Raw genomic sequence first — 24,710 nt, 5'->3', positions numbered from 1 at the left:
GCCCGTATTTTTCAGTTCTTCTGTTGTCTTGATTTCCATAGGACCAGAACTACATTCCTTTCTTTAAAAACAGGCAAGTTGCATATCAAATACACCATGAACACACACCCAAAAATGGATGTAAAAAATCTGGAGGTCAGGAAGTTATCATGAGAAACCTCTGGGTTTAAACTTTCCTATTACAGACATGCATGCCCAAAGGCAACAGCCAAAAGTTATTTAAAATAGCCCTGGGGTGGTTTTCTTCTCCTCCCACATTTAAAGAAATTCTTACAGAAATCCAAGTTCCTCAATTTTTCTTGACAATAACAAGGGAATTGCACTCTCTGTGGTATTAAACTTCAGAACAGGAAATCAGAATCAGGTTTGTAATGAGACCCCAATACCTTTTTTCTGACTCTTCCCTGAAGCCTTCTACGCTGATGGCAGGAGTGCAAATAAACAGATCTCCCTGAAATTATTTTAAATTAATCACTTCACACCATTAAATACAACCTGAGAAACATGCTGCTAGTTCTTTCCTCACCTCAGCCTCATGAATTCAGATCAATTATTCTTCAGAACAGCCTGTACTGGGGCTCACCAGGGCCTCTGAATATTGAACCTGCAATAAAAGCCAGTTACCTGCTCAAGGCAATCTCAAGACTACTGAGTTGGGTACCTCAAGGTGACACTTGTCTGGGAGTGTCACAGCACTCCACCAAAACACACTGCAGAGATGCTAAAGCATCCAACTTGGCACAGCCAGCTTCACAGCTAGGTGCTAACAGTCAGAACCCCGTTGTGATCAAAACTTTTTACTTCTGAGCTGAACCCAGAAGTACTGTGACACAAGTGCTGTGCTGTGTTTTCATTCAACCCAAGCAAACATTTTAAAGGTAAAAGTTAAAAGGAGAAACATTTGCTACCTTCTTCCTTCCCCACCACGTGCAAACATTTCTGCTTTGTACCGGAAATTATGTAAACCCCTCCATGACTTTCTGCAAAGCAACAGATTTAAATAAAAGCACTCATTGGTGATACTACTGTGCCACCTAACAAGATGCAGAAACATGTTTTTGAAGTGCAAATAAAACTAATTTCTCCCAAGTCTTGCATAATTTCAGCCATTAGCATTTCAAAATCCCTCTACCACACTGCCTAATTAAATGAATATTAAACCTTTCCTCATCTCACTGAGGGAATACAACAAAACAAAGGGACAGCTGTATCTCTGCTGAGCTTCTTTCTTCTAAACTTCAACAACATATGAATAATTCAAGTATTTGATAAATACTCTACAGTGATGTCATTTCTGTACTCAAAAAGACATTTAGGGTCTCCACAACCATTACATCTATCAATACACCTGTCTTTACAAAGGGACACTTTTCCAAGCATCTTTTTCTCTTGGGGCACTTAAAACCTACGAGCATCACTTATTGCTAGAATCATAAAAGCAAATATTGTGATATTCCATTTCCTCATACAAGTCTAGAAAGTCCAGAAAGATGAGCATCATAGCTGGACCACTGCCTTATCATTTAAATAAATTAGCCTCTTTCTTCTACTGGTTTTTGCTTTGTTGTTGCAGCTATTTTGTTTGGACTAATCAAAAAAAGAAAAAAATAAAAAGAACAGAAAGGGAGGGGGACAAACATCTCCCAGAAAAAGAGGGGGAGGATGGTGTGGGCTAATTTTTTCCCAAAACCAGGCCAAATGGCATTTTATTCCAAGGGCACATCAAGACTGTCCACAGATAGTCTTATTTTTTTTCTTATCTTTTTCTAGTTTGTTCGTATTTTTTTACACATGAAATGCTTAAATAAAGATTTTCAAAACCAAAATATGTGAGAAATAACTAAAATTGAAAGAGAATCCACCCAAGTCCTTTACAGATGCCATAGGACAGCTTCTCCATTTCAAAACAACTCCTAGACAAAATGTTTGGAACATAAAACACAGCCACTTCTCTCATACCACACTTGCCTCATTCCTTCCCTACTTCTTACTGTCTAAGTGATTTATCTCTTTATATGTCTGATTAGTTTTGTGTCCTAAGAGGAAAAAAAATATGTGTAAATAGCACATTAACAGAATAATTTAGTCATGAGGAGTGATTCACCTCATCTGGCACCAAGTTAGACAGCAAATCTCAGCCAGTGATCTCCTAAAGAAAGCTCCTCAGAAGCTACGCTGGGTGAGCGATATCTTATGAAGTTCTATGAAAATCAAATTCATCATGGAGAAGATAATTCACCCCAGTTCTGAGACAGTTAAGGACACAATGAATCACATTTGGAGATATCCATCTCTCCCCCAGCTGACTAGAGAAGAAATCTAGATGTTCAATTTTTACATCATAAATCTCATCTGTAACACACTTCTAAAGGATGGACAAAAATACATGCCCAAGAGACAGAGCAGAGCTGTATTTCCTATTCTGATACTTCCAGATGAGGAAAACACAATTGGTAGCTGGTGCTTTTTACCAGACTGCTATAAAACTTACCCAAGGAAGCCCACGAAGGCGCCTGCCAAATGTCATTGAGTTGCCAGTACAGAGCTCCCATGGTGTGTCCTTCTCCATTGATTATTTCACTTTGACTAAAACGATAGAATTCAGTTTCTGTCTTTATACACTGAGCCTGCATCACCTTGGTCAACAAAAAGATAAAAATTATTTTTGGAATATTGGATTTTACTTCTTTTTCAAAACATGTGTGAATATATTGATACACAACACAGACTTCACAGCAACAGCACATAACTTTAAACTTGAGCCCTGAGGAGTATCCACCTGCAGTGCAGTGGAACTCTGCTGAAAGGAGATCTATTCCTAGCATCTCCCAACAGCTTTGCAAGCAGTTACCTTCAAGAATCTCATATGGGGCTACTTCCATACAGTGAGAATGGTCTTTGAAAGGCAAATCAAAGACAAGGAAAATAAAATGAAATTTAAAATAAGTATTTTTTTAAACATTAATTTAAATAACCCCCTTCTGAGTTGCAAAATGATGTTAAGCTGCATTTCTTTCAGTATACATTACCTTAGTGTCTAAATCCCAGCACTCTCAACTCCCATTCTCACTATACAGTCAAAACTGTGCATCAGAAAAGCAACCTTTTTTCAGTTGCACTTCCACTCTTTTTCTCCTTCTTCATGACATCTAAAAACCACTTTTCAGAATTTTTCATTGGCCAAGTTCTCAATGGGTCCTAAACAGACTGATATGGTTCTTCACACAGTTTATTATTAGGCTGGGGAAATATAAAGAAATTCTTAAAATAAAGTTAAAAGCCCTAAAGGTAAAGATATTACTTCTAGTTAACCACTAAAGCAAGTTTGCTTTCTTCATCCTTTTTGCTATCCTTATTTTGGTATTAAATTGTTTAACCTGTTAATAAGGCCTTGACAGACTTGGCCTTACAGAAACTCTCTCAGCTTTTTTGAGTCAGGACCTCATGGTGAAAGCTTTACCCTGGTTTCAATTTCACAGCATCATCTATCCTTTTTCTCTTGTCAAGAGTGCCAGAAATGCTCAAGCAATTTTGCTTTTATATAAAACCTGCTGACAGCAGCTCTCAAACATTAGAAACTTAGTGAGTGTGCAGTTACTTCTATCAAGAGTGTTTCTAAAATTCTTGAAACACACCAAAAATTAACAGCACTTTCAATTTGCATAATAGCATTAGAAAGTTACTTAGCATCTTTTAAAAATTGCACAGAAATCACAAATAAAGAAGCAAGCATGATGTTGAATTACTATGAATGAAAAGCAAAATACATGCTTCTGATTTGGAAAAACCTCAAAATGTATTTACTAAAATATCAATATTTGAGTCCATAACAAAATAAAATTCTCTGATTAATAGAGAACTACATTCTTTGGAAAAAAATACTGCTTCCAAAGCTTGTGTTTTCCATGTGGGAAGAATCAAAGCAGTGAGCCTACAAGGGCCACATGAAGAGCAAAACATCCCCACCCTGGAACAGGGAGTAACATGCAGCACTGGGAATAATCTTGTACCATGGAAGCCCAGCACATCCCTGCATCCTCCCCCAGCTACGTGAGCCCAGCTGGGGAGAAAGACCAAGGCAGCACATACTTTCAGACAGACTTTCTCCCAGTTTCTGGGTAACTCCCTGATTATTTCAGCCCTTCTATCATGGGAACTGGAGTCTCTCTACAATAAAAGAGAGACAAGCTAGCTCCAAACCAAACTGGACTCTCCAGTTCTTCAGAATGGAAACTTCCTGTATGATGAAACACTCCTGAAGGGACCAGGTCCAGCTCTAACCGCTGACAGAATTTAATGGAACAAGTACTGACAGCTACTTCTATGGAAGAATCACTATTACCTGAGTGAGGTAAATCATATCCTTGAACTGCTTTACAGGATCTGGGCTCTGGGGAAGTTTGAAATGACGCCCAATCTCTTGAAGCATCTGAATATTGCCACCTTCATGGTGCTGCCGATGGAGAGAAAAATTGCTTGTGTAGGACCAGTCCTCAGGGGAGGAAACCTTTAAAAAAAAACAAAAATAAGGTATCTGTATGAAAAGGTAGAATATACATTTAATGACAGCCAGGATATTGAGGAGAGGATATCCATTACAGCCTACTGATATCATCCAAAACCTTAACACTGGTAGTATATTTCTACAGTGCCTCATGCAGTCATGCAAAGATTTTTAATCACTAACACCCTTTGCTTACACTCCTTGTACAAATAAATGAAAACACACATTGCCGTTCAACCCAGAAGAGCAACTTTTGGCTCAGTGGCATTTAACTTAACTGTCCTAAGGTTTGGGTTGGCCAAGGGACCTCAGAGTTTTGCTTACATTCATAGTAAATCAGAAACACCCTACATTAATATGGAAGAATCTTGTCAAACACATTGAGGTATAAAAGTTATGTAAGTCAGTAGGGGTATAAATTCTAATAATATGTCTATATATTTTCAAAACCTGTCTCTGATAACAAATTATCATAAACCAGCTTTTTTCAACTAAAGACAACAACAAAGCATAACTCATTAAGTTATCTATTGCCAAGTTTTCATTGTAATTACTCTCTCTAAACAATCTTATCTAAATTTGTTTCCTTTTAGGCTGGATTGAATAATTTTTATTGTTATTAATATAGATGAATATTCTGATAATGCTTCAGATAATAGGCTTTGCCCAGCAAATTGAAAGAAACATTCTGAAGTCCTTTTGCTAGCAGGCATGAATATCAACATCTCTCCCTGGACAAACGGACAAACGTCATGGTATGTCTCTGCTCCACTTTGATAAATAAGACAGAACATATAATATCTAAATTTAATGGAGACAAAACCAAATCTTCTTACATGCAATACCTTAAGAAACAGATTATTTAAATGAAAGAAACTGATAAATACATAGAAATCAAAACATTTTAAAATCCAGCACAATTCAGCTTTTGTCATATTTCTCCTCTCCTCTATACATTAAATAGAATTACTACCAGAAATAACAGTTTCATAATAGTCTCTCATCCAAACCAAGTCCCTCTTTCAACGTCAAGGTAAGTATATTGAACACCGAGGAGGGAAACAGAATGGTTCCATCCCTGCCCTCCCCAGGCACACACCTCTATCCCACTTATGCCATACCATGCCTAACAACACATTACTATGGTTTGGATGCAGAAGTTTTTTTGGGAAGAGACTCATTGCCCTCACTAAATGAGAGCAAAGGAGACAGCAAGGTGTGGAAGCCCAGCCTTACCTTTTCAATGGTACTGAAGGAAGGCCAGGACTGAAATCCATACTCTGAAGCAAAACGAGTTTTAGGATACATTGTCCAGTTCCAGCAGTCATTGCTGTAGTCATAGAAGTGTGTGTCACCATAATGGGTGTCATAAGGATTGTGGGAGAGCCAGCCTTCTTTGACTGACTCCAAGCCATTGGTGGGACTGGATGTCACAAAAGGACGACTCTTATCTTCCTGGGATATAAAAAAAAACAAAACAAAAATACAACCCCTTTACAAAGTGATTGACGTTTACCATCTGAATACATAGACTATTTTTTGAAAAGAGGGGCTTGGGGACAGGGAGACCATACTTCTTCCAAATTTCTGAGTCACCACCTAAGGAACATTCTCTTTTTATGTCCTAACATTCATCATCTTTACTTACTTAATTAGCTTCTTACTTATGTTCTTGGAGGACAGCTGGGCATGATTCTGCTTGCTCTGCTCTTCTGAGGGATTCTCTCCTCACATCAAGAGATTTTCTATCTTTATATGCCTCTAAATTCTTAATGAAGGCTATTTAAAGTGTGCCTTGTGAAACATATACTCAAGGAACATTAATATTGGAATACTATGACTTCTTTATGGAAAATTATTACTTTTGCAGTGTTTTTACAGGAACAAGGCCATGATTTTCTCCTTTCTTATTAAACAGTCACCTAAATTTAGTCCTAACAAATCCAAGGTGTTCTGCTTTTAATGCTTGCATGGTATCATTACAGGTTATTGTCATTTTAGCTGGCTCTGCATGCTAAGATAGATGAGATTACAAGAAGGGTTACATTTCAAATTATTCAGAGCTGCCTTTATTTATAGTCTCAGTAGACTTAGAATACTAAATCTTTTAACAACAGTCTGCAAAGTACTGAAGGAATCCTTTTGCAGGTATAATTCATTCAACACCCAACTTCTAGTAAGATAGAGGCCCAAGTGTAGTTACCAGTAACAAGTTACTGCAATTGACTCGAACACAGCAATGCACTCTGACATTTGCCCCATTTTAAGAAACAATCCTGTGTCCCACATCATCTTCTTTCTTTTTTTCTTGGTGTGAGTAATTAATAATTAACTGAAACAATTTACTGTAGGAAATCCTGGATTCCCTGAAGTCTTTAGCTCAAAGGTAGAAGTCTTTTCAAGTTACCAACTACTGGTAGTTACAGGTTTCCTCAGCTGGCCTGTATTACGCAGGACCTGAAGTTATCTCCCTCTATGGTTCCTTTTTGCACTCAGAATAGCTATTCTATGGATTTAAAATAAAAATGGGTCCATCTTGGATGGCAATGCTGCACAAGTACCAAGCCAGAACACCTCACTTTGTTGCACACACACACTGGCTGCCCAACTCATGTAGCTAATCACAAAAACACCACAGCACACCTTTACACACAGCTCAGTACAGAAATCTAGAATCTCCTCTTCTAAGAGGATAAATAAACCTTTAAAAACCTGTGCAAAATCACACTAGACTTCATTAAGGATGCCAGGTGTTTCTGGACTGCATACTTGCAGTTTAAATTTTATATCAAAATATTTTACTTTGCCTTCATATACTGTAGAATACCAATATTTTGTTTACAAAATCAATACAATGACTACACGAGTAGTAGCATGAGTTCAATGTTTAGCATCACTTTTGCTTTACCTGCTTAGAACAAAAAACATTCGGTCGCGTACTGAAGAAATAACATCTTTATAGATTTTTTCAACTGCTCTTAAAAGATCTGAGGGCTGTTGAATGCTTTTCACAGTATTCTTCAACAAAATTAGATAAAGAAAACCTGATCATTGAGATAAATTAATTAATGGGCAAGCTAATTTTTGTCCACTAGAAGTGAAGGCACTCATGGACATACTAAAAGCAGGAAGGAAAAAAGAAGCAAGATCAACTACACTTTCAGGTCTTACTTTACACATCATAAAATGTTAAAGACAAGTAATTTTTTAAATACGTTTTTATTTGGAGAATAACTCTTGAGTTTAGAGAGTTATTTAGAAGGTCTTGGAAAGAGCAGTTTCTCAAAATGCTCTTCTTCATCCCTTTAAAAGGATTAAAAGAAAAAAGGGAAATCCCAGCTTGCTCAAACACTAAAACCTTTTGCCAAACCATATCCTCCTAGAGTTTCTTGAGATTACTTACACGAAGAACTATTTCACGTATGTTCTTCACATAAAGGGTCACATAGTCTTTGATATAGACTCCTATGTCAGGATAAGGTATGGAGAACCAGTTGCTTGCAATTGCTGCTTCATTTTCATTGTTACCACTCCACAGAATAATTGATGGATGAGATTTTAAGCGTCGCACCTGAAATACAACTTACAGTTTCAGAAGTCAAGCAAAATTATTTATCTTAACGATGAATTTTTTTTTAAATAATCACTTTACTACCAGTTGAATTACAAGTCCACATGTATATTATATTACATATGCTAAGCCTACAATTCCCTTTTTTTGCCACATGGTTCACTATTCCCTTCATTTGCCACCAGCCTCAAAGTTTTGTAATATACACTTTCAGAAGGGAAAATTTCTAATATGCTGGCATTCATCTGTCTTATGCGTGTATGTACCATGGACCTCTACTCAGCCATGTGTGCAGGATAAATTCTGTGCAGTCTTCTTGACTGCAAGCAGTCAGAGGAGCTCAATAAGATTTAGCAAGGTTACATTTTGTGTCTGCTACATAAAGGTACACTAACAAAAACTTCAAAACAACCATTTTTGGAAAGCTAACTTACACAGTCGGTCAATGAAAAATAGATAATGTGAAATAGAGCTTTGACACATGGATAAAATACCTGATGAGAAACTTCCGCTCTTACGGATTCTAAAAAATTCCTGTTGGTTGGATATAGTGCACACGCAAACATGAAATCCTGCCAAATCTATAAGGGAAAGGAAAGATTAAAAAAAACTGTCAGCAAGTTACTTTACATACTTGCAAAATATATGGCTATTGGGATGCACAGTCCTTTGTACAAATCACATTGACCATGGGGCTCAAGTATGTGCATACTCCACTGTGGTTATCCTCAATATCAGGGTTACAAAATATTTACCCTTAGGAATCAGCTCCTGACAGCCTACATTGAGGAGAGGAATACTGCTCAGTAGATGAAGTTCTGTGATTTTCAACAGAATAATCAGAAACATGAACATGTAGCAATTTGCAGCTGAACAGAACAATTTCATATTTATTTACTATTCCTGCAGGTGTAACACCAAATCCCCACTACTTAATGAGAAGAGACAATAATTCTTCTGATGTGGCACTGAGCACACTTAACAGACCTTAATGTGTACTTGTTAAGAAAACACCTCCATACAAAATTATCTAAAACCCAGCAAATCTTACCCAGTAAGAGGGGCAGAAACAAACTAGATGCTCTAAAAACACAGTAATCTTTCTCTTCAAAGAAAGATCAAGTAGATACTCCTAGAGAACAGCAAGCCTTTCAATTCAAGAACAATAAACTCCATTTGTACCTTGCAGCAGAATTACAAAAATGGGAACGGAAGCCCAATGAGATGGATAAGATTTCTTGTTTACCTGTTTTATTTTTTAAATTGCCATAACCTTGAGGCTCCTTCTAGTCTGCCTAAAATGTTAAGGAAAAGAGCTCTAGGAAGGAGCACCTTAACCCAAAGGAGTCTGTAGAAGACTCCACTTTTCTAACACCATGCTACATATTGAGAGACAGAGACCAGCTCTTCATAGAATTTCATTTTCATTGCAGTGAGAATATGCTTTTCCAAGGCTCTTTTCAGCACACATTCCCTAAGGAAACTGAAGATAAAGAATAGGACAGTGGGGGATAATGGAGCCATTAATAATTGTTACAATCCTAACACTGAACAGAAAAAGCAAAGCTACTGCTGCAGAATCACTCATAATCCTTCAGTGACTGTTGGTGTCAAAACTCTCTATTGAAAGAAACTTTCTCACTATTTCTCTCAGTGAGCTATCACTGGTTTTCCTTAAGCACAGTTTGACTCCAATGCACTTTTCAGCCTTTACAAGACCATCAGAAGAAACAAAACCAAAAGCCTCCCCCACTGCCCCTCCCAAAAAAGAATCTGATTTTCTGCACTTACTTGCTATTTTGGCTGTTAAATAGGATCTAAATCTTGCACTGAGCACTGTACAGACACAGATCTATGTGGCCTACTTAAGGAGCCTAGTGTCAAAAATTGAAGAACTGCAAGTGCTCAGAAGCCTTGAAAATCAGGACACTTATTCAGATCACTAAAATAGATGTAACTTTTTTTTTTTTTTTGCAAGCACACCCATCTGAAAGCAGCAAGGTATGAATTCTGTTTCCCTACCTCTTATGGTGTAGACTAAGACCAAACACACTTGTCAGGATTTTTAATACCAGATGCAACTTGGCCTTCATTCATCTAGTCACTACTTCATCAAAACTTATTAATACATGCCTCCAAGCTTATATAATCAAAGGTACTCATCTAGGATTAGTGATTGCAGCAGGTGTTCACCTTACAGCTACACTTATATTCAATTATAACTTGTTCAAAATGGCCCCTTGGATAATGCCTTCCATGTTTGTCTTTGGACCAAATGAGAAGTTTGAACCAAAACTACCCAACCCTTTTCAGCTATTGTTAAAAAGAAGAAAATACTTTTAAAATAAATAAAATCCATTTCCAAAGCTGAGAAGAGCATAGCCACCTTCTACCTAATGGTGACCTTCTACAATAAAGTCTCCAAAATATCACTTCCAGATTCAGACAGCCTCTGTAATCAGAAACCATTAAAATTACAAAGAAATTAAAGAACCCCAACCAGTCAACCAAAAAATCAGGTTAATCTGACCTCTTGTGTTGATACTCTACAGTATCCTTTGGAAAGATGGTTAGAACTTATGTATTAATTCTCTTTTTTTAAATTTGAAGTGGATTTTCATTTCTTGTCAGTTTTTAAATAATTATTCTGTGTTTATTGTTTTTACCATTATTCCCATTTCATCACAAATATCGTAAAATTCATCTTGTTCATATACTCCTCCTCCCCAAACCCGAAGGGCATTCATGTTAGCATCTGCTGCAGACTTCAAGAGTAGCCTTAGTCTGTCAAATACAAAAAGGAGATATACAAGTTTTGTGAAGCTATATTAGTTAAGAATTTCTCAGGTTATATAAAAAAATGAAGAAATGAATGCCCCTACCAAAAAAACCATCCAAATCTAAATCATTAGTAGGCAATCTATGACTTATAACTCTAACAGGAAGTATCAAAATACTCTGGTTTCTAAACCTTCATGTCTGGACAGAGCTCTCAAAAAGCAATTTTTTGCACAGAAAAAATTGCTTGATCCTGTTAACACTTAAAAAATAGATGGAGTGACACATGTGTAAATGATTTTACAGAAGTTTTGGCAGGACCAAATTTAGAAATACTATGTTTTATTAATCCTGTTGGTCTTTTCTCCTCCAATATTACTTGCTTTGTATGTCAATTACTTGAATTCAAATTCTCTTTAAATGCAATCAGGAATGTATATCCTCTTCCTGAGTTCCATAATGCATAGAGAGAATAGGGGAGCGAGAGGGTGAGGAGAAATGCTGAGACTGGGAATCTCATTTTAAGGGTTTTAGGCTTCATTTTTCCTTAAATCATACTGGTAGCCTCTAAATTGCATGTGAATGCACACTGCAGCATGCTCTGCTGTCCTGGTTCCCCAATACCCCAGAGCAAAGCTTAGTCCAAGTACAGGACAGCCCCTATCCCACCTGAATCTCTGTGGTGCTGAGCACTGAAATCCAAGTAGCTTAGATGAGATCAGGAGAAGGGGAGAGACTGCCATGGACCTACATAACCCTGCATGATATGGGTTAGAACATGGATGAAGTGCACATCCTCTGACTACCAATGGATGTGTCCAGACAGGGGTCAAACAGCCTGAGGATCGTCCCTAAAAATACCCAAAAGGCCAGTAACTATGAACTGCAAGCAATTACCTTCCCACCAGCAACTGCACCTACATGCCTTGAACATCACTCAAATCTGTTCATGTTAATTAAGCCCTAATTCTGTAGCCTCCCCCTCCCACCCACAACAATTAGTGTTCTACCTTGGAAGTTTTACCCACTAAAGCCAACCTTTGATAAAGGGTGTAGAGAGAATCAGGAGGAGGAAAACATTATCCTTTATCCTTAGAGAACATCAAATGTGGCTTACGTGTCAGAGGTCACTCTGTCCTGGAAAGAATCTGCTGGAATCCAGTTTGAGCCCTTAATAAAAATGGGTCGGCCATTGATTCTAAAGTAGAAACTCAGACCTGGTGAGCCAGGAATAGGCTCCTGAATAAGTTCTACTGTCCGAAAATAAACCTGTGAAGACATGAAACTTCGATTTAAAGCTGACAAAAAAGGAATTAAAACAACATAAATAAAGAAAATCATTACAAAAGGGATGTACAACTGAACAGTAACAGCTCAGAATTTGTCAAGGAGTCAAAAGACAAAGGACTCATCTCTAAATTCCTGCTTGCTGAAAACACCCTGTAACAGTACTAGAAAGCATTCTTTCAATAAGCCTGTTCACTTTTTGAAGTTGCTATCATATTAAGAGAGAGAAAGAGAAAGCATGAGCAAACAACTGTACATGTGCACACATGTATGTAAGGAGAGACAGTTCGTGAAGTTTGGTTTTTGCAGAGTTCAGTCAAAAGTCCAGCTGAAGGACAGAAAGAGGAATGCAGGGGTTCCACCAGATCAGAAGCACCATGAAATCTGCAATTTTTTTACCAGGAGACTATAGCAGCTCAGTTTTCAGTCTTGTCCCTGAATGGCTAGAATGAGATTCACATAGTACAAGCAAGATCTTCTTTTACTACTCTGAAATTACACTTTTTAAATAGATGTAACACTTACAGAGAAAAAAACACCCATGCAAACACAAATGGCACTTTGCAAGTGAAAGGCCCTCTGGCCATCACAGCTGTGTTGGAACAGCACGATCAGCAATAATGACTCGGAGTGACCAGTTCAGCTAAATAAACACTACTCTGAGTAAAGTATTAAAGATAAAGCACATCTCAAGCAGAAGCAGAGGCCAAACTTTTACAGCTGCTCTTTTAGCCTAATACACGGCATTTTGATGCTGAAACAAGAAAACCTTCCTTTCTCCTGTTGCAGGTGGAATTAAAGCTCCCAGGAAATAGTTCCAGATGATTTCTAGGACTTCACTACAAGCAACAATGCTGCTCTGAGGGGTATCCTGACTGCACTGACACAAACAGCCATGAGGGAGCAGTTAATGCACTGCAACAGCACTGACCCCTTATTTGTACAGTGCTTTCCCCACCTGCCATATCAGCTCCTGCACACCTCCAAACTCTTCCAGAAAACAGCTCTTTCAGGGACACTTTAAACATCTTCTCCTGGACCCCTGTTCCAGTTCAACTTCCTTAAGTCAGGAAGAAAACACATTTTCTTTATTGCACCTGTTGCTCATTATCATAGGGAGAAAACTGGAAAATTAAATAAAGGGAAGGAAAGCTCACAGTAAATTTTAGCCAAAACAGGTTTGAGTCAGAAGGGCAGGAAACAATTTTTTTCTAAACTACTCCTTAGATAGCAACCACTCCTCTCTCAGATGACTATTTGCTTTACCTTTTCAAAAGGTCAGTTTGTAGAGTACAGCCTGTTCTCCCTCTGCCACAAGCTTCAGCTGAGGCAAGTATATGTCACTAAACCAGGCTAAAATTAACCTAGTTAAGTGCAAATGATACACCTGTCTTTAATACAAAATGCAACTCTTTATTTCACACACCAGACATGGTTGTTATTGAAAAGGGAAATGATTAATCCCACTATGGGACTGCGTTTTCTGAACATTCAGCTTATCAAAAGTCACACCTATAGACAGAAAACTATTTCTAGCAGTAGAGAGTAAAAAGGAAATCACCACTTTTTGATTCCTCTTTGGTGCCTCTAAGTTAACTGGACAATTATTAACCAAACACCTGGACAGAGACAATGCATGTGACAAACCAGATGCATTAGCAGAGGTCACAGATCACTGAGCTCAACCTAAACAGCTCTGCATCATGGCAGCAACCATTCCTAGATTTTTGCAGACCTAGTTTAACAGGAGAAGTTGAATTTAAATAATAGCCAAAGTTTCATGCAATTTTCACAGTTACTCTAACTCTTGAAGGCTACAGGAGAGAAACTACAGTATGTGAAAAAGTTCTGACCTTCCTACACTGAATTCAATTACTTGGAGAAAAACTCCTCAGTCTCCATCGTGGCTCTATTTTTATGGCACAAAGTGGAATGGGACTTGCAGTTGGAGCTGCCAAAGTGTTTGGGATGTCATCTTAAGAGACGTCATCAGGCAGGTTGGGACTGTCTCAGAGTGCATTTGTAATGGAGCACTTCTATTACTAACAGAAGTAATGAGACATTGCTTTATTCCTGCTCAAGTGGAACTCATGCAACTGGCCAAACCCAAGGCAACCTGAGAGGCTGAAACACTCAGCCAGGACCACCCAGACAGCAGGAGCAAGAGAAAAAGCTCCTTAGCCTCAGCTCACATTCCCAAGCCTCCAAGATTCAGCACAACTCCATTGCTCCCCTGGGGCCAGCTGGTAACAGCACATCTTCCTGCTCCTAATACAGCTTCCTTCTGCCTTGGGGGGTGAAAGAAGGGCAATGGGAGACAACCAGCATCTGGCAAGCTTGACTACATGCCCTCCTGGCTACCAAGACCTTGGCCACCTTTAAATGTCTGATAGAGCTTGCTGCCTGGGGGCTGAGCATTTCTCTCAGCCTTGGGGCACGCACAAGGGGCTCTCTAGCCACCACAGACCAATCAGCTGGTTCTGAGCATAATTATGAAACAGATACCTACCTTTTTAAAGCACATACAAAGGCTTTGTACACAGTTAAGTGACCTGTGGATCACATTTGGCATTCCCATATTTAGCAGTAGGAAAAGTAATAAGGATGAAGATGCCTAGAGCTGAACTAAGATCACAGAACAACCCAGCGACCTAACAAATTAGAACACAGCATGAAAGTGGTGTGAAAACTACAAAGCCAGAAAGAAAGACTTCTGGAAGTCATGCTAAAATGCCTGAGGGGAAAAGAGTGTGTAAAGGGATGGAGGGAAAGACTGTTGGAGGCCAAGATTTTAAAAGTACAAAAATAGCCTTAAAAACCAAAAAACTCTGAGTACAATGCTGGAGAAATGAGCACACAGAAAGATGGGGAAATAGAACTGAAAAGCAAACAAATGCTTCATGGGGCAATGAAAGAGGTAATAAATGTGGGGATGGCAAGAAATAATCAACTTATCAATAGCAAACAGGACCCTCCATCAAGAAAACCAATGTCACTGTAAGATATGACTTTGTTTCACATTATCCTGAGAAACAAACTCTAGAATAAAATATTCAAATGGAAAACCAAGCCAAAACCAAACCACATCCTATCCTAGATGTTGGCTTTTATTCTGCTTTGGTTTTCTGCTGCTCTGAACAGAAATGAGTAAGTACTTCTCTGAGCCAAAGAGATTCCCAGCACTGCTGGCTAGAGCTCTATAGAGTTCCTGCAAGTACATACTGGAAGGCCACCCAGAAATATTCCCAAAGGATTGGTTAAAGTTTTGAAGACTACTCTAGCATGTCAGAATCCAGAAAGTAGTTCAAGTTTGGAATAGCCAAATCTGACATAAGATCAAGCTGTGCTTTCTCACATGTACAGTTCTCATGCTTCCGTTTTCTCCTGTCCAAAGTTAAGTAGATACTCATAGGGACACAAACCACTTGTGAAATGCCTCACCTCTGCTTTTTTTCTGGGAGGGGGAAAAAAATCATGCAAGTAGGAAATTTATTCTTCCTGAACACAGTCAGTACAACATGGACAACAGAACTGACAACAAAACAACTTTCAGGAACATTAATCCCTGACTGTATCTCCTGAACTACTCAAAGTTCTTATTAAGCTATATGAACGTTGCTGTTGAGTCCTGCTGACATGAGAGAAAATTATGCTACAACATGAAAAAACTGCATACAGAGCCTTTTTCCACTCATACAGCTCTGACTGGGGGTGAAGGTGTGTGTGTGCCTGTGTGTCTGTCAGAATTCAAGACAGAGATTCACAAAACATGGGAAGGATGACCAGACTTCACACTGTAAGCTGTAAAGGCTTCATATGCTGGTTAATTCACAATGCCCACTATGTGGTGCATTTGGGTTTTTTTCCCCCTCTTTCCCCTTAAGGAGAAAAAAAAATAAGAAGCTTCTGTTGTAGACCGTGAAGTCCCCATGATCACATGCCACAGAGCTCTATGAAATATTCTGAAACAAGCACCCAAATGGAAATTATTAGCTTTCCTATCATTGTGTGGTTTTCACACAGTAACAGAATTTTCCTTTTTAGAGGCTTTATAGTTGTATTACCTACCACCACTTTTTCCAAGCAACACATGCTGTGTTTACTTGGTGTGGGTTTTTTAATTGTTTCAAAATTAGAACACTAATCATAGCAAATTATTATTATTATTATGACTACATAATCAAACTAGGGGCTAGTCCTATAAAGATGCAACACCAGAAGCTACTAGTTTTCCTAAGTTTTTTTCACACTAACAAATGTTACAGCAAATAGCAGTTCAGATGCCTGGTGACCAGATTCGTTTTTAGTAAAGCAGTACACACCAGAAACATCTAATAAATGCATACATTTATGTGGTTGTTTCCACATGTTCATGACATAAGGAGGCCAGTCTAATCTCTAAGATTTTTATTTCTAATGGACAGTTGGAAATTACCTCCTCTAGGCTCCTTAGTAAAACCAAACAGATAATTAAACAGCCAGTGTGTTAGAGGAACCCTTATGCAAAAACACCCAAATATTACTTTTATGGTCGTATTTAAGACTTTATCTTTTCTTCAGCCTGAAGCACATCTACCACATTCTAATAAATAAATGTATGTTAGGTTTTTAGGAATGTGTCTATCCCATAAATTTTTACAAACTGAAATTAGCAAAAAAAAATCTCAGTAATAAACCTTTGCATAATCTTACAGAAATCTAAAAGGGTTTTTCAGTGCATGATACAAAACCAAGAGCATGGTATATGAAGTTTAGAAGTGCTGTTTTCTTTTCATAAGCTAGAAAACTTAAGAAGTAAACATGTTTTCTCTTCTGAGGTTTCTGCTTAACTGTAAACCATCTTGCAGCCACAAGTAAATGCATCCACACAAGGTGAGACTACCAGAAAAGAGGTAGCCACACACTGTGACATTAAAAAAACCTCATTTCTCATTAGCATTTTTACATGCATATTACGACTTAGCAAAACTTTTAAGAGCTCTAGACACTTGCTATGCAGAGCAGATGTCCTAACACCAACAGTGCAATGCCAGATATAATTAAACTTTAGGGCTCACCTTCGAAAACTTCTCAATCTGGCATCCTGCCTCCATCATGAAAGTTGTTGTCATGTTGTATCCAGTTTGCTTTCCATGTCCATTTGGCCACCAAGCCTCCAATGCAGCACTCTTGAACACACAAGGGAGAAAAAAGCCTGAGCAATATGTATAACAAGAGGTATCAAATGCACCTGGGCTCAGATATCTTTGAGTGAATTACCACAAGCCTAACGAGGTTTTGTGCTTCAGCTGAGACACGCTAACATTCTCTCCAGCTGCAGCTCTAAGGTAAAAATCATTTAAAGAGAGAAGTGTGATTGTGTGATTTCTTCTGCTCAAGTCCAGGCTATCACTTCATTTTGTGTTCACAACAGGCTATGAGCACACCTGGACACGCAGGCACACATCTAGCACTCCTCAGCTGAGGTACACTGACACACTATTCCTCCAAACCCCAAATATCTGTGTCAGGAGCAGCCATTGTTCACTGAGCTCTGTATCATACACCCCCTCTCATTGGTCCTTTTACCTATCCCATGCAATATTCAATATACAGCAGTAACACTTTCCAACTGTGATTCTGGTATTATATGACCATAATGACTGCTTCACTTATGTCAAGCTTTTAAGTCAAATTCTTTCATTCATTCGGTAATTTTTTGCTTTGTCTCTATATGTTTCCTAATGTTTCCAATCTCCAAGAGATTGTATTTCAAGATGACAGAATATTTATCTTCACTCTAGCAGCCTTCTGCCGCTCATTCCTGTTGCCAGCATTTGCCAGTTGCGTGCATAACACAAAAATTGTGGAAAGAAATCAATAATGCATGCAACCAAACAATGGAGGGATCAGCACTGAATTTAGTCATGCAAGGAGTATCTCAATCTTTTCAAACAAATTGAGGCCAGAAAGCAGCCCAGCAATATGTTTTGCTGTGGCTATACTTGGACACAACCACGAATATATCATGAATATATCTTTCAGCTTCTCTGATAGAGAATTCTCACAACTGCTGGTGAGGAAGTTCTGATCTCTGTGCTGCATGGATACAAACGGAAGCACAGAGTCAGCGAGAGCCTCGACAACAAGGGGGTGTTCACAGCTGCCTGGAACGACTGGATGTCTCATTGGCCACTAATGATGTCACCCCTCTGCTCACCACTAGCTGATAAGCAAAATGCTGTCACGTTGGCAGCACAGCACTCTGCGCGGCGACCGCAGGAAGGCTGATACACATCTCTGCGATATGCACCACTCGAACACCTACTGACTCCACAACGTAATCTGCAATAAGCTCTTAAGTAAAAATACATTTCTGGTGAGGTCTCAGTATCTAACATGCACCACACAAGTCTGTGAACAGAGTAAGTGCTCTGTTAGCCTCATCAATACATGAGAACACATTTCGGGGCTTCTCATAAAATCAGCTGATGTGAATTCATGCAGCAAAGCCTTTTGTGCTCAAAGAATAATGAAACACTGCTGCCTCTGCTCTGAAGGAAGTGCTTCCTTCCAGACTTGCAGTTGCACTACACTAACAGATTTCTTCTGAAGCTGGGACAACTAAATAGGCAAAAATAATTTTTGAAGTTTCACTTTGCAGTGCCTGTTTAATGTAATCCATTAAAAAGGTTAAGCAGAGACTCATGGTTGCCTTAAACGAAACTGGGTATTGGTAATTGCTCATGTAACTTGCATATCAGATGACAACAGTAAAAAAACCTGCATGTTTCTATGCTTCTGTGTCAAAATAAAACAAAACACATAAGCACACAAGCCAGAGTGTGCACACTGGAACATAAACACCCTGCTTGCTTTCTCTCCATGCAAACAGCTACAATGCAGTCAAACTGGCAAAACAGATGCAGCATTACACAGCAGTGCAGAAAAACAGCAGAGCCAGTAAAATATAGAAGAGCTTGAGGGCAGACCCTTTAGTGCTATTAACTGCCAGTATTGTCAAAAGCCCCAAATTCCTGCTTATAGCACATCACCCACCCACAAATGTGTGTCCTGCAGCAGTGAAGCTCCCGTGGAGAACTTCATCAGGTGTGGCTCCTGCTACACTTGCCAAGGCTCCCACTCTGCCCACTGGCTGGAGCCTGATTTTTTAATTGAGTTTGCTCCTCATTAGAGCACCTTCTACCAGTCAAAAATTCCTCCTGAGATTTGCCTATCGAAAGGACTATAAGCGAATGTAAGGAGTATTACTCCACAAAATTTTCTTTTGTTTTTATTTACCTGAACGTAAATTAATATCTACTGAGAGGCTTGAGGAATGCTTCCTCTCTCACCTGGGAGAATCCTATGTACTGTAGTATATTCTGGTCCCAATCAGTCCAGTAAACAGTAGCATGTGAGATACCTGCTGCCAGTGAAGTGAAGTGACACAGGGTACCCAAAGGTTATTTACCTAAATAACTCAAAAAAGGTCATTTAACAGTGGCCAATGATTATGTGACCTTTTTCTAAGGCTTCATCACCTTTTGGCAGTGAGCTACATAGCTTCACAGACATCGCATTTTAGAAAGGAAAAGAACTGTTCTCCTACCCTGTAGGGGATACAGAACTGTTGTTAAATGTCAGGAAGACACTAAGGAATGGGAAGGAGGCCTAAAACTGGCATGGAGGCAGAAAGTCACACTGGAAACCAGGGGAAACATTTTGCAGCTGAACTAGCTCTCCACACACACACCTCTTTACCTTGTTGATGTTTACAAGCAGCACAATGCTGCCTTCTCCAGGTTGAAGCTTCACACCGAACGTTTGCTGCGTTTGTAACTTGGGAATGTTCACAGTCACAAGACCTGCAATTGGCTTGGAGCTGACTACATCAAAAATAGACTCGACTTCAAGACACCACTGCTGAGCACTCTTTTCTAAGTGAAGATGGAGAAAAAAATGGGAATTTAAGAATTATGTTTATATACCAATTAGTTAACATGATCTTTCATTAAAGAAAAAATTCAAAAACTAAGATTAAATTTAACAATTTTCAGGCTGTGTCTGAACCAGCCTACACGGTTAATCTGCTTATTTAGTGTGTTTGGCATATGAGTCTAATGGAACAGAACAATGCAATGTGATTTATGTTTTTTAACTCTTTTTTTTAATTCAAAAGCCATCCAGGCTTTTTTTCAGAGCTCTGTACAAAAGTCAGAGACCTTGACACCAGTCACTTCATTAGGAAGGAAATTTTTCCCACCAACTCCCATAGACATTGTATTTGCTTTTAGTCAGCACTCATATGAACATGGTACTCTTTGGGAAAGATTGTAATCACAAGCCACTACAATCACTTTTGTCAATGAAACAAAAACAGTATTAACAGAAAACGAGCTGAATTCATCCCAGACTCACTGGACAAAATGAATGGAGCTACACTGGGGATGAATTGGGCCCACTGTGTCTAGACTTGACAGGCTATATCTTTATGTCCCTTCTCCCACCCATGTGTCGTGAAAGAAACAAGTTAATGACTTCCCTGAGAGCTCTCTGAAGTTACCACAGAGCATCCTCCCTTTTACAGACCTTACTGAATAAGGAGAGCCAGGGTCAAGGGTACTCAAGATCTATGTGTAAATTTCCCACTAACTTCAGCAGTTGAATTGCCTAGCTACTAACACAGCCTGGCTAATCCTATACTTCAAATATTGCAGATTAACATATAAGCAAAAGCAAACAAAACAGAAAACAAGGAGAACTAGAACTAAGACACATTTTGTATGCCCAAATTACTAATAACTTGCTTTCTCTTTTCATTTATATAGTCTAGCTCTCCTTGCTTCACAAGAGAAAGAGAGCTCACTCCAAAAAACAAAGAATTGCATTCAGCCCTGGTGTGATTTTCACTGTTTTTCACAGAATGAAGAGCAATGATTGAGTTCCCAAGTTCATATTACACCCAGCATTACCCAGTGAAGACCAATTCTCTGAAATGTAGAAAAGGTTTAAAAGTACCCACCCTACAAAGGTCAGATATTACAGTGCATTCTTCCTCCCTTACAAAAGCATACAGAAATTCCAACCCACTCCTAACTGCCTGAACTGTGGGGTCTAGACAGAGAAACCAAGAACAATGAATCTTTCACAGACTCAGTGGTCAAAAGGCTATGACACTAAATCTGATGAACAATAAAAGTACATATGCAGCTTAAATTCAGGTTGTTCATTTACTCTTCCTTTTTCAAACGTTATTATGTTTGAATACTAATAAGCTCTTGCTCTGGTTCCAAGCCACTCTCTGCTGAAGGAAAGAGGTTTGCTCTCTCCACTTACCCAGAGAGCAAGACTTTACCTACCAGAAGGTGGAGTTGTGGGAATGTGGGAGGGACCAGAAAAGATTTTTACTGTAACTAAATTTCAGAAAGCACACAGTCTGTGCTGGGGCTTTCCATGGAAATTCCAGTCACGTCAATTCTATTTAGGACCTGCAGCTATTTCAGGACGCTTTAAAAGCAGCCATGGAGTGATGTCTTCCTCTTTCATTCATACACAACAAATTTAGTCCCAAGAGCCAAAATTCACCCCACTGCAGAGGACCCACGTGCTAGCCTATACTCCACTGGGTCAACAGGCAGTGAAAATAAGCATGTGGGTGGTCTACAACGGGGAATATCACCATTTGCAGAAAGTTTCAAGGGAAAATTGACTACTTTTGCAGAGCTGCAATGATCTTCAGGACAAAGGAGAGGAAAATCAGAGACCACTGCAAGAGAGGAAACCGGTTTGTTAAGTTAGGTACAAGAATGCAGGAGGTTATCCTCTCCAATTGCAGCTTTAACAATTATCCTTGCATAGCACAACTTGCTTTTTTCTCTCAGACTTCATGTTGTGTCCTGAAAACTCAGCATTCTTTGAACTCTGCTCACTGTATATTTGTCCTTCCAACACAAAACCAAATTCCCATAGCAGCTTTGCCTTTGTTTGAAATGAAAGTGAGATGAAAGTGAGACATATTTACAGGGAGTCTTGGTGAAAACACATGCCATTAGAAAGGAAATTTTTCAAAATCAAAGAACAGGTGCTAATCTCAATTATACCACATTTATTTCTGCAGTTATTCAGGGATTTTAAGCAAAAAAAGATTCTGAATTCTAACACTTTTAACAGTTATTGTTGTATTGAAGTACTGTTTCAATACCCAATAAAGGTGTGCTCTGGAAAGAACTACATACAAAGTCATAAAAAACCCACAGAACATTTCCTACCTGACAGTTAATTTGGCTTACCAATAAAATGGTTTGTATTCTAAAGGTGAAACCAATAACAAGACGAAATAAGAGACTTACCAAAGAGAGGAGTTATAGAAAAATAAATCAGGTGATAATGGTTATAGGCCTCAATCCTAACATCTTTCCAGATTCCTTGAGTGGGAAAAGAAGGGCCCCAATCCCAACTAAATGAGCATTGCTCCTGGAAAACAGAATGATTATGTTACAAATGCCTGTTTTTCACATAGACATTGATGCCCTGCCAGAAATAAAAGACATTTGCTATCTGGGAATAAAAGACTGACATGCACTGAAATAATTTTTCCGGTTTCCATAAATCCAGAAGACCCTAGGTATTTTTTTCTTACTTCACAACCAGAACTTTGCTGCTACTACCTGCATTATACAAAAAATTAAATTTTGTATTAAATGTCCAAGTATGGAGAAAGTTTGTATTACCAAAAGAGCAAAACAACACTTAGCGCATCGCTAAAAAAACACCAAAAAAACCCCAAACAGTAAAGATAAAAAAAAAACAATCCAGGAGATTATTCTCAATTCAGCTGTGAATTATCTTAGTTTGTAATGTCAGTATTTAATTGTACACCTAAAAGACTAACTAAGCAGAAAACTGACAATTAGAAATGTTACAGTATTCTACAAGAAAAGTATCAAATTAAAAACCATACATGAAATAGTTTATCTCCTATTTTTAGTTTTAACACCACAGAGTAATACAAGGAAAGAAATGGATATGTCTGGAGTATTTGTGTAGTTCAGTCATGTTCACTGTTTCTCCCCTTTTTATAGTTCTCTTATACAAAAACAAAGGGAACAAAAACATGGTTGAGAAGTAGCTTAGTTCTGGTACTAACATCAGAATAACTGTCAGAATTATAAAATGCTGGTCAGGCAGAGAAGTACGTACACTAATTTCCATTTAGCTGTTTTCAAACCTGGTCAGACCTCTACTTAACAAATCCCTTGACAACATCTATTCAGCTGCCCTCCAAGTTTCACACAGCCCCAGCCCCCAAAGCAAATACAATAGATCTCCTAAAGTCTTGTACAGTGACACACAGTTCTAAATTTAGAGACTAATAACTTACAGCCAAGGCATACTAATTTGGGCAAACAACATTGCACAAGTGTGGCCTATCCCTTGTGTTGCCAGTCAGCCTCCCTGTCTATCAAACTGCAAAAGAGCCTTCCAGGAAGCAAACACTGCACCTACTTCAAACAGAAAACCAGGGATAACATATTCTTAGAAAACATGTCCAATTGGAAATAATTTTTGCATTATAAAAAATAAACAAATGAATCACTGACAGGTTTCACTAAAAACACTGCAGAGACTGCTATCAAAAACAGTACGTCACAAGAACAATATGCCTGTATCACTGGGGTACATTAGCAGTGACAGGTTTGTGTTCTGCCACAAATTCCTACTCAGATTTAGATTTAGATTAAGTTTACTGCACTTAATACTGCACCTGAAATGTGTAAATAGCTCTCCATTACTTTCAGATGGGAAGCAACCAGCTTATAGCAATGTCCTGGTATGTTTGTTTAGTTTTAGATGTGACATAGCTGCTGTGGTTGCCAATACTTGGAAACTGCTCCAGAAATTTCCAGAAACATTTTGAATTCCAAGTACAAATTCATTTGAGGAAAATTCAAAAAATTCATTTGAGGAAAAAGCACTAAGGTACTTTCTAACAAATTAAAAGGTATAGTTCAGTGAGGCATAAAATCATTCCAGGTTTCTTTTGCTCTATAAATAAGACTACAGTTGTATAAGTGCACTATTCCTTCCAAGCCTCTCCTTGCACTGATTTCGGAGAAACACAGTGGACTCAGAAGAACTATTAAATTTTCTAAAATGTAGAGAAAATTAAAGTAGCAGCATCTTAATCCTAAAGGATCTTTCCAGGACAACATGGAGTCCATGTTTACATTAATAAATTTTAAAGGAAATTATATCCAAGTTTAAATACCAGATTTACAGAATCCTAGTCATTTTTGAGGAGACTCTAGAAGGACTTTATTAGAAAGTTTGAAAATAATTATCAAGAAAGGCATTTAAGAGGAAACAAATATGCAAAAACACCCAAAAAGAGAAATTAGAAAATATGATCATCTAGACGTTGCCTCTGTCTGCTGCAAAGCTATCAGAAATACAAGAGATGCTAATCAAATGATAGTTTGCCCTGAGTTGTTTTAACACAAAGAAGCCATATTTTAAATCAAAGTTTCTAAGTCTCATTCATTTATAATACACTGTTGTTTCCATTGAATATGTACATATAAGTCACAC

The 24,710-nt window shown here is 38.4% G+C and overlaps 1 protein-coding gene across 1 annotated transcript in view; it reads right to left on the bottom strand.

Moving 5' to 3' along the window:
- MANBA (mannosidase beta) overlaps window positions 1–24,710 on the bottom strand; it is a 46,747-nt gene that overhangs the window by 8,240 nt on the left and 13,797 nt on the right. The window contains exons 5-14 of the mRNA XM_066548166.1: window positions 22,472–22,595; window positions 19,884–20,059; window positions 17,198–17,308; window positions 11,971–12,122; window positions 10,742–10,859; window positions 8,570–8,656; window positions 7,908–8,075; window positions 5,741–5,959; window positions 4,343–4,507; window positions 2,492–2,636 (exon numbers count right to left, since the gene is read on the bottom strand). Of these exons, the coding sequence (XP_066404263.1) occupies window positions 2,492–2,636; window positions 4,343–4,507; window positions 5,741–5,959; window positions 7,908–8,075; window positions 8,570–8,656; window positions 10,742–10,859; window positions 11,971–12,122; window positions 17,198–17,308; window positions 19,884–20,059; window positions 22,472–22,595 (1,465 nt within the window). The remainder of the gene's footprint in view (window positions 1–2,491; window positions 2,637–4,342; window positions 4,508–5,740; window positions 5,960–7,907; window positions 8,076–8,569; window positions 8,657–10,741; window positions 10,860–11,970; window positions 12,123–17,197; window positions 17,309–19,883; window positions 20,060–22,471; window positions 22,596–24,710) is intronic.

This window comes from Molothrus aeneus, chromosome 4 (genome assembly GCF_037042795.1).
Source record: "Molothrus aeneus isolate 106 chromosome 4, BPBGC_Maene_1.0, whole genome shotgun sequence".
Taxonomy (NCBI): domain Eukaryota; kingdom Metazoa; phylum Chordata; class Aves; order Passeriformes; family Icteridae; genus Molothrus; species Molothrus aeneus.
The sequence above is the reverse complement of the archived record's forward strand: the minus strand, read 5'-3'. Positions and strand labels throughout refer to the sequence as shown.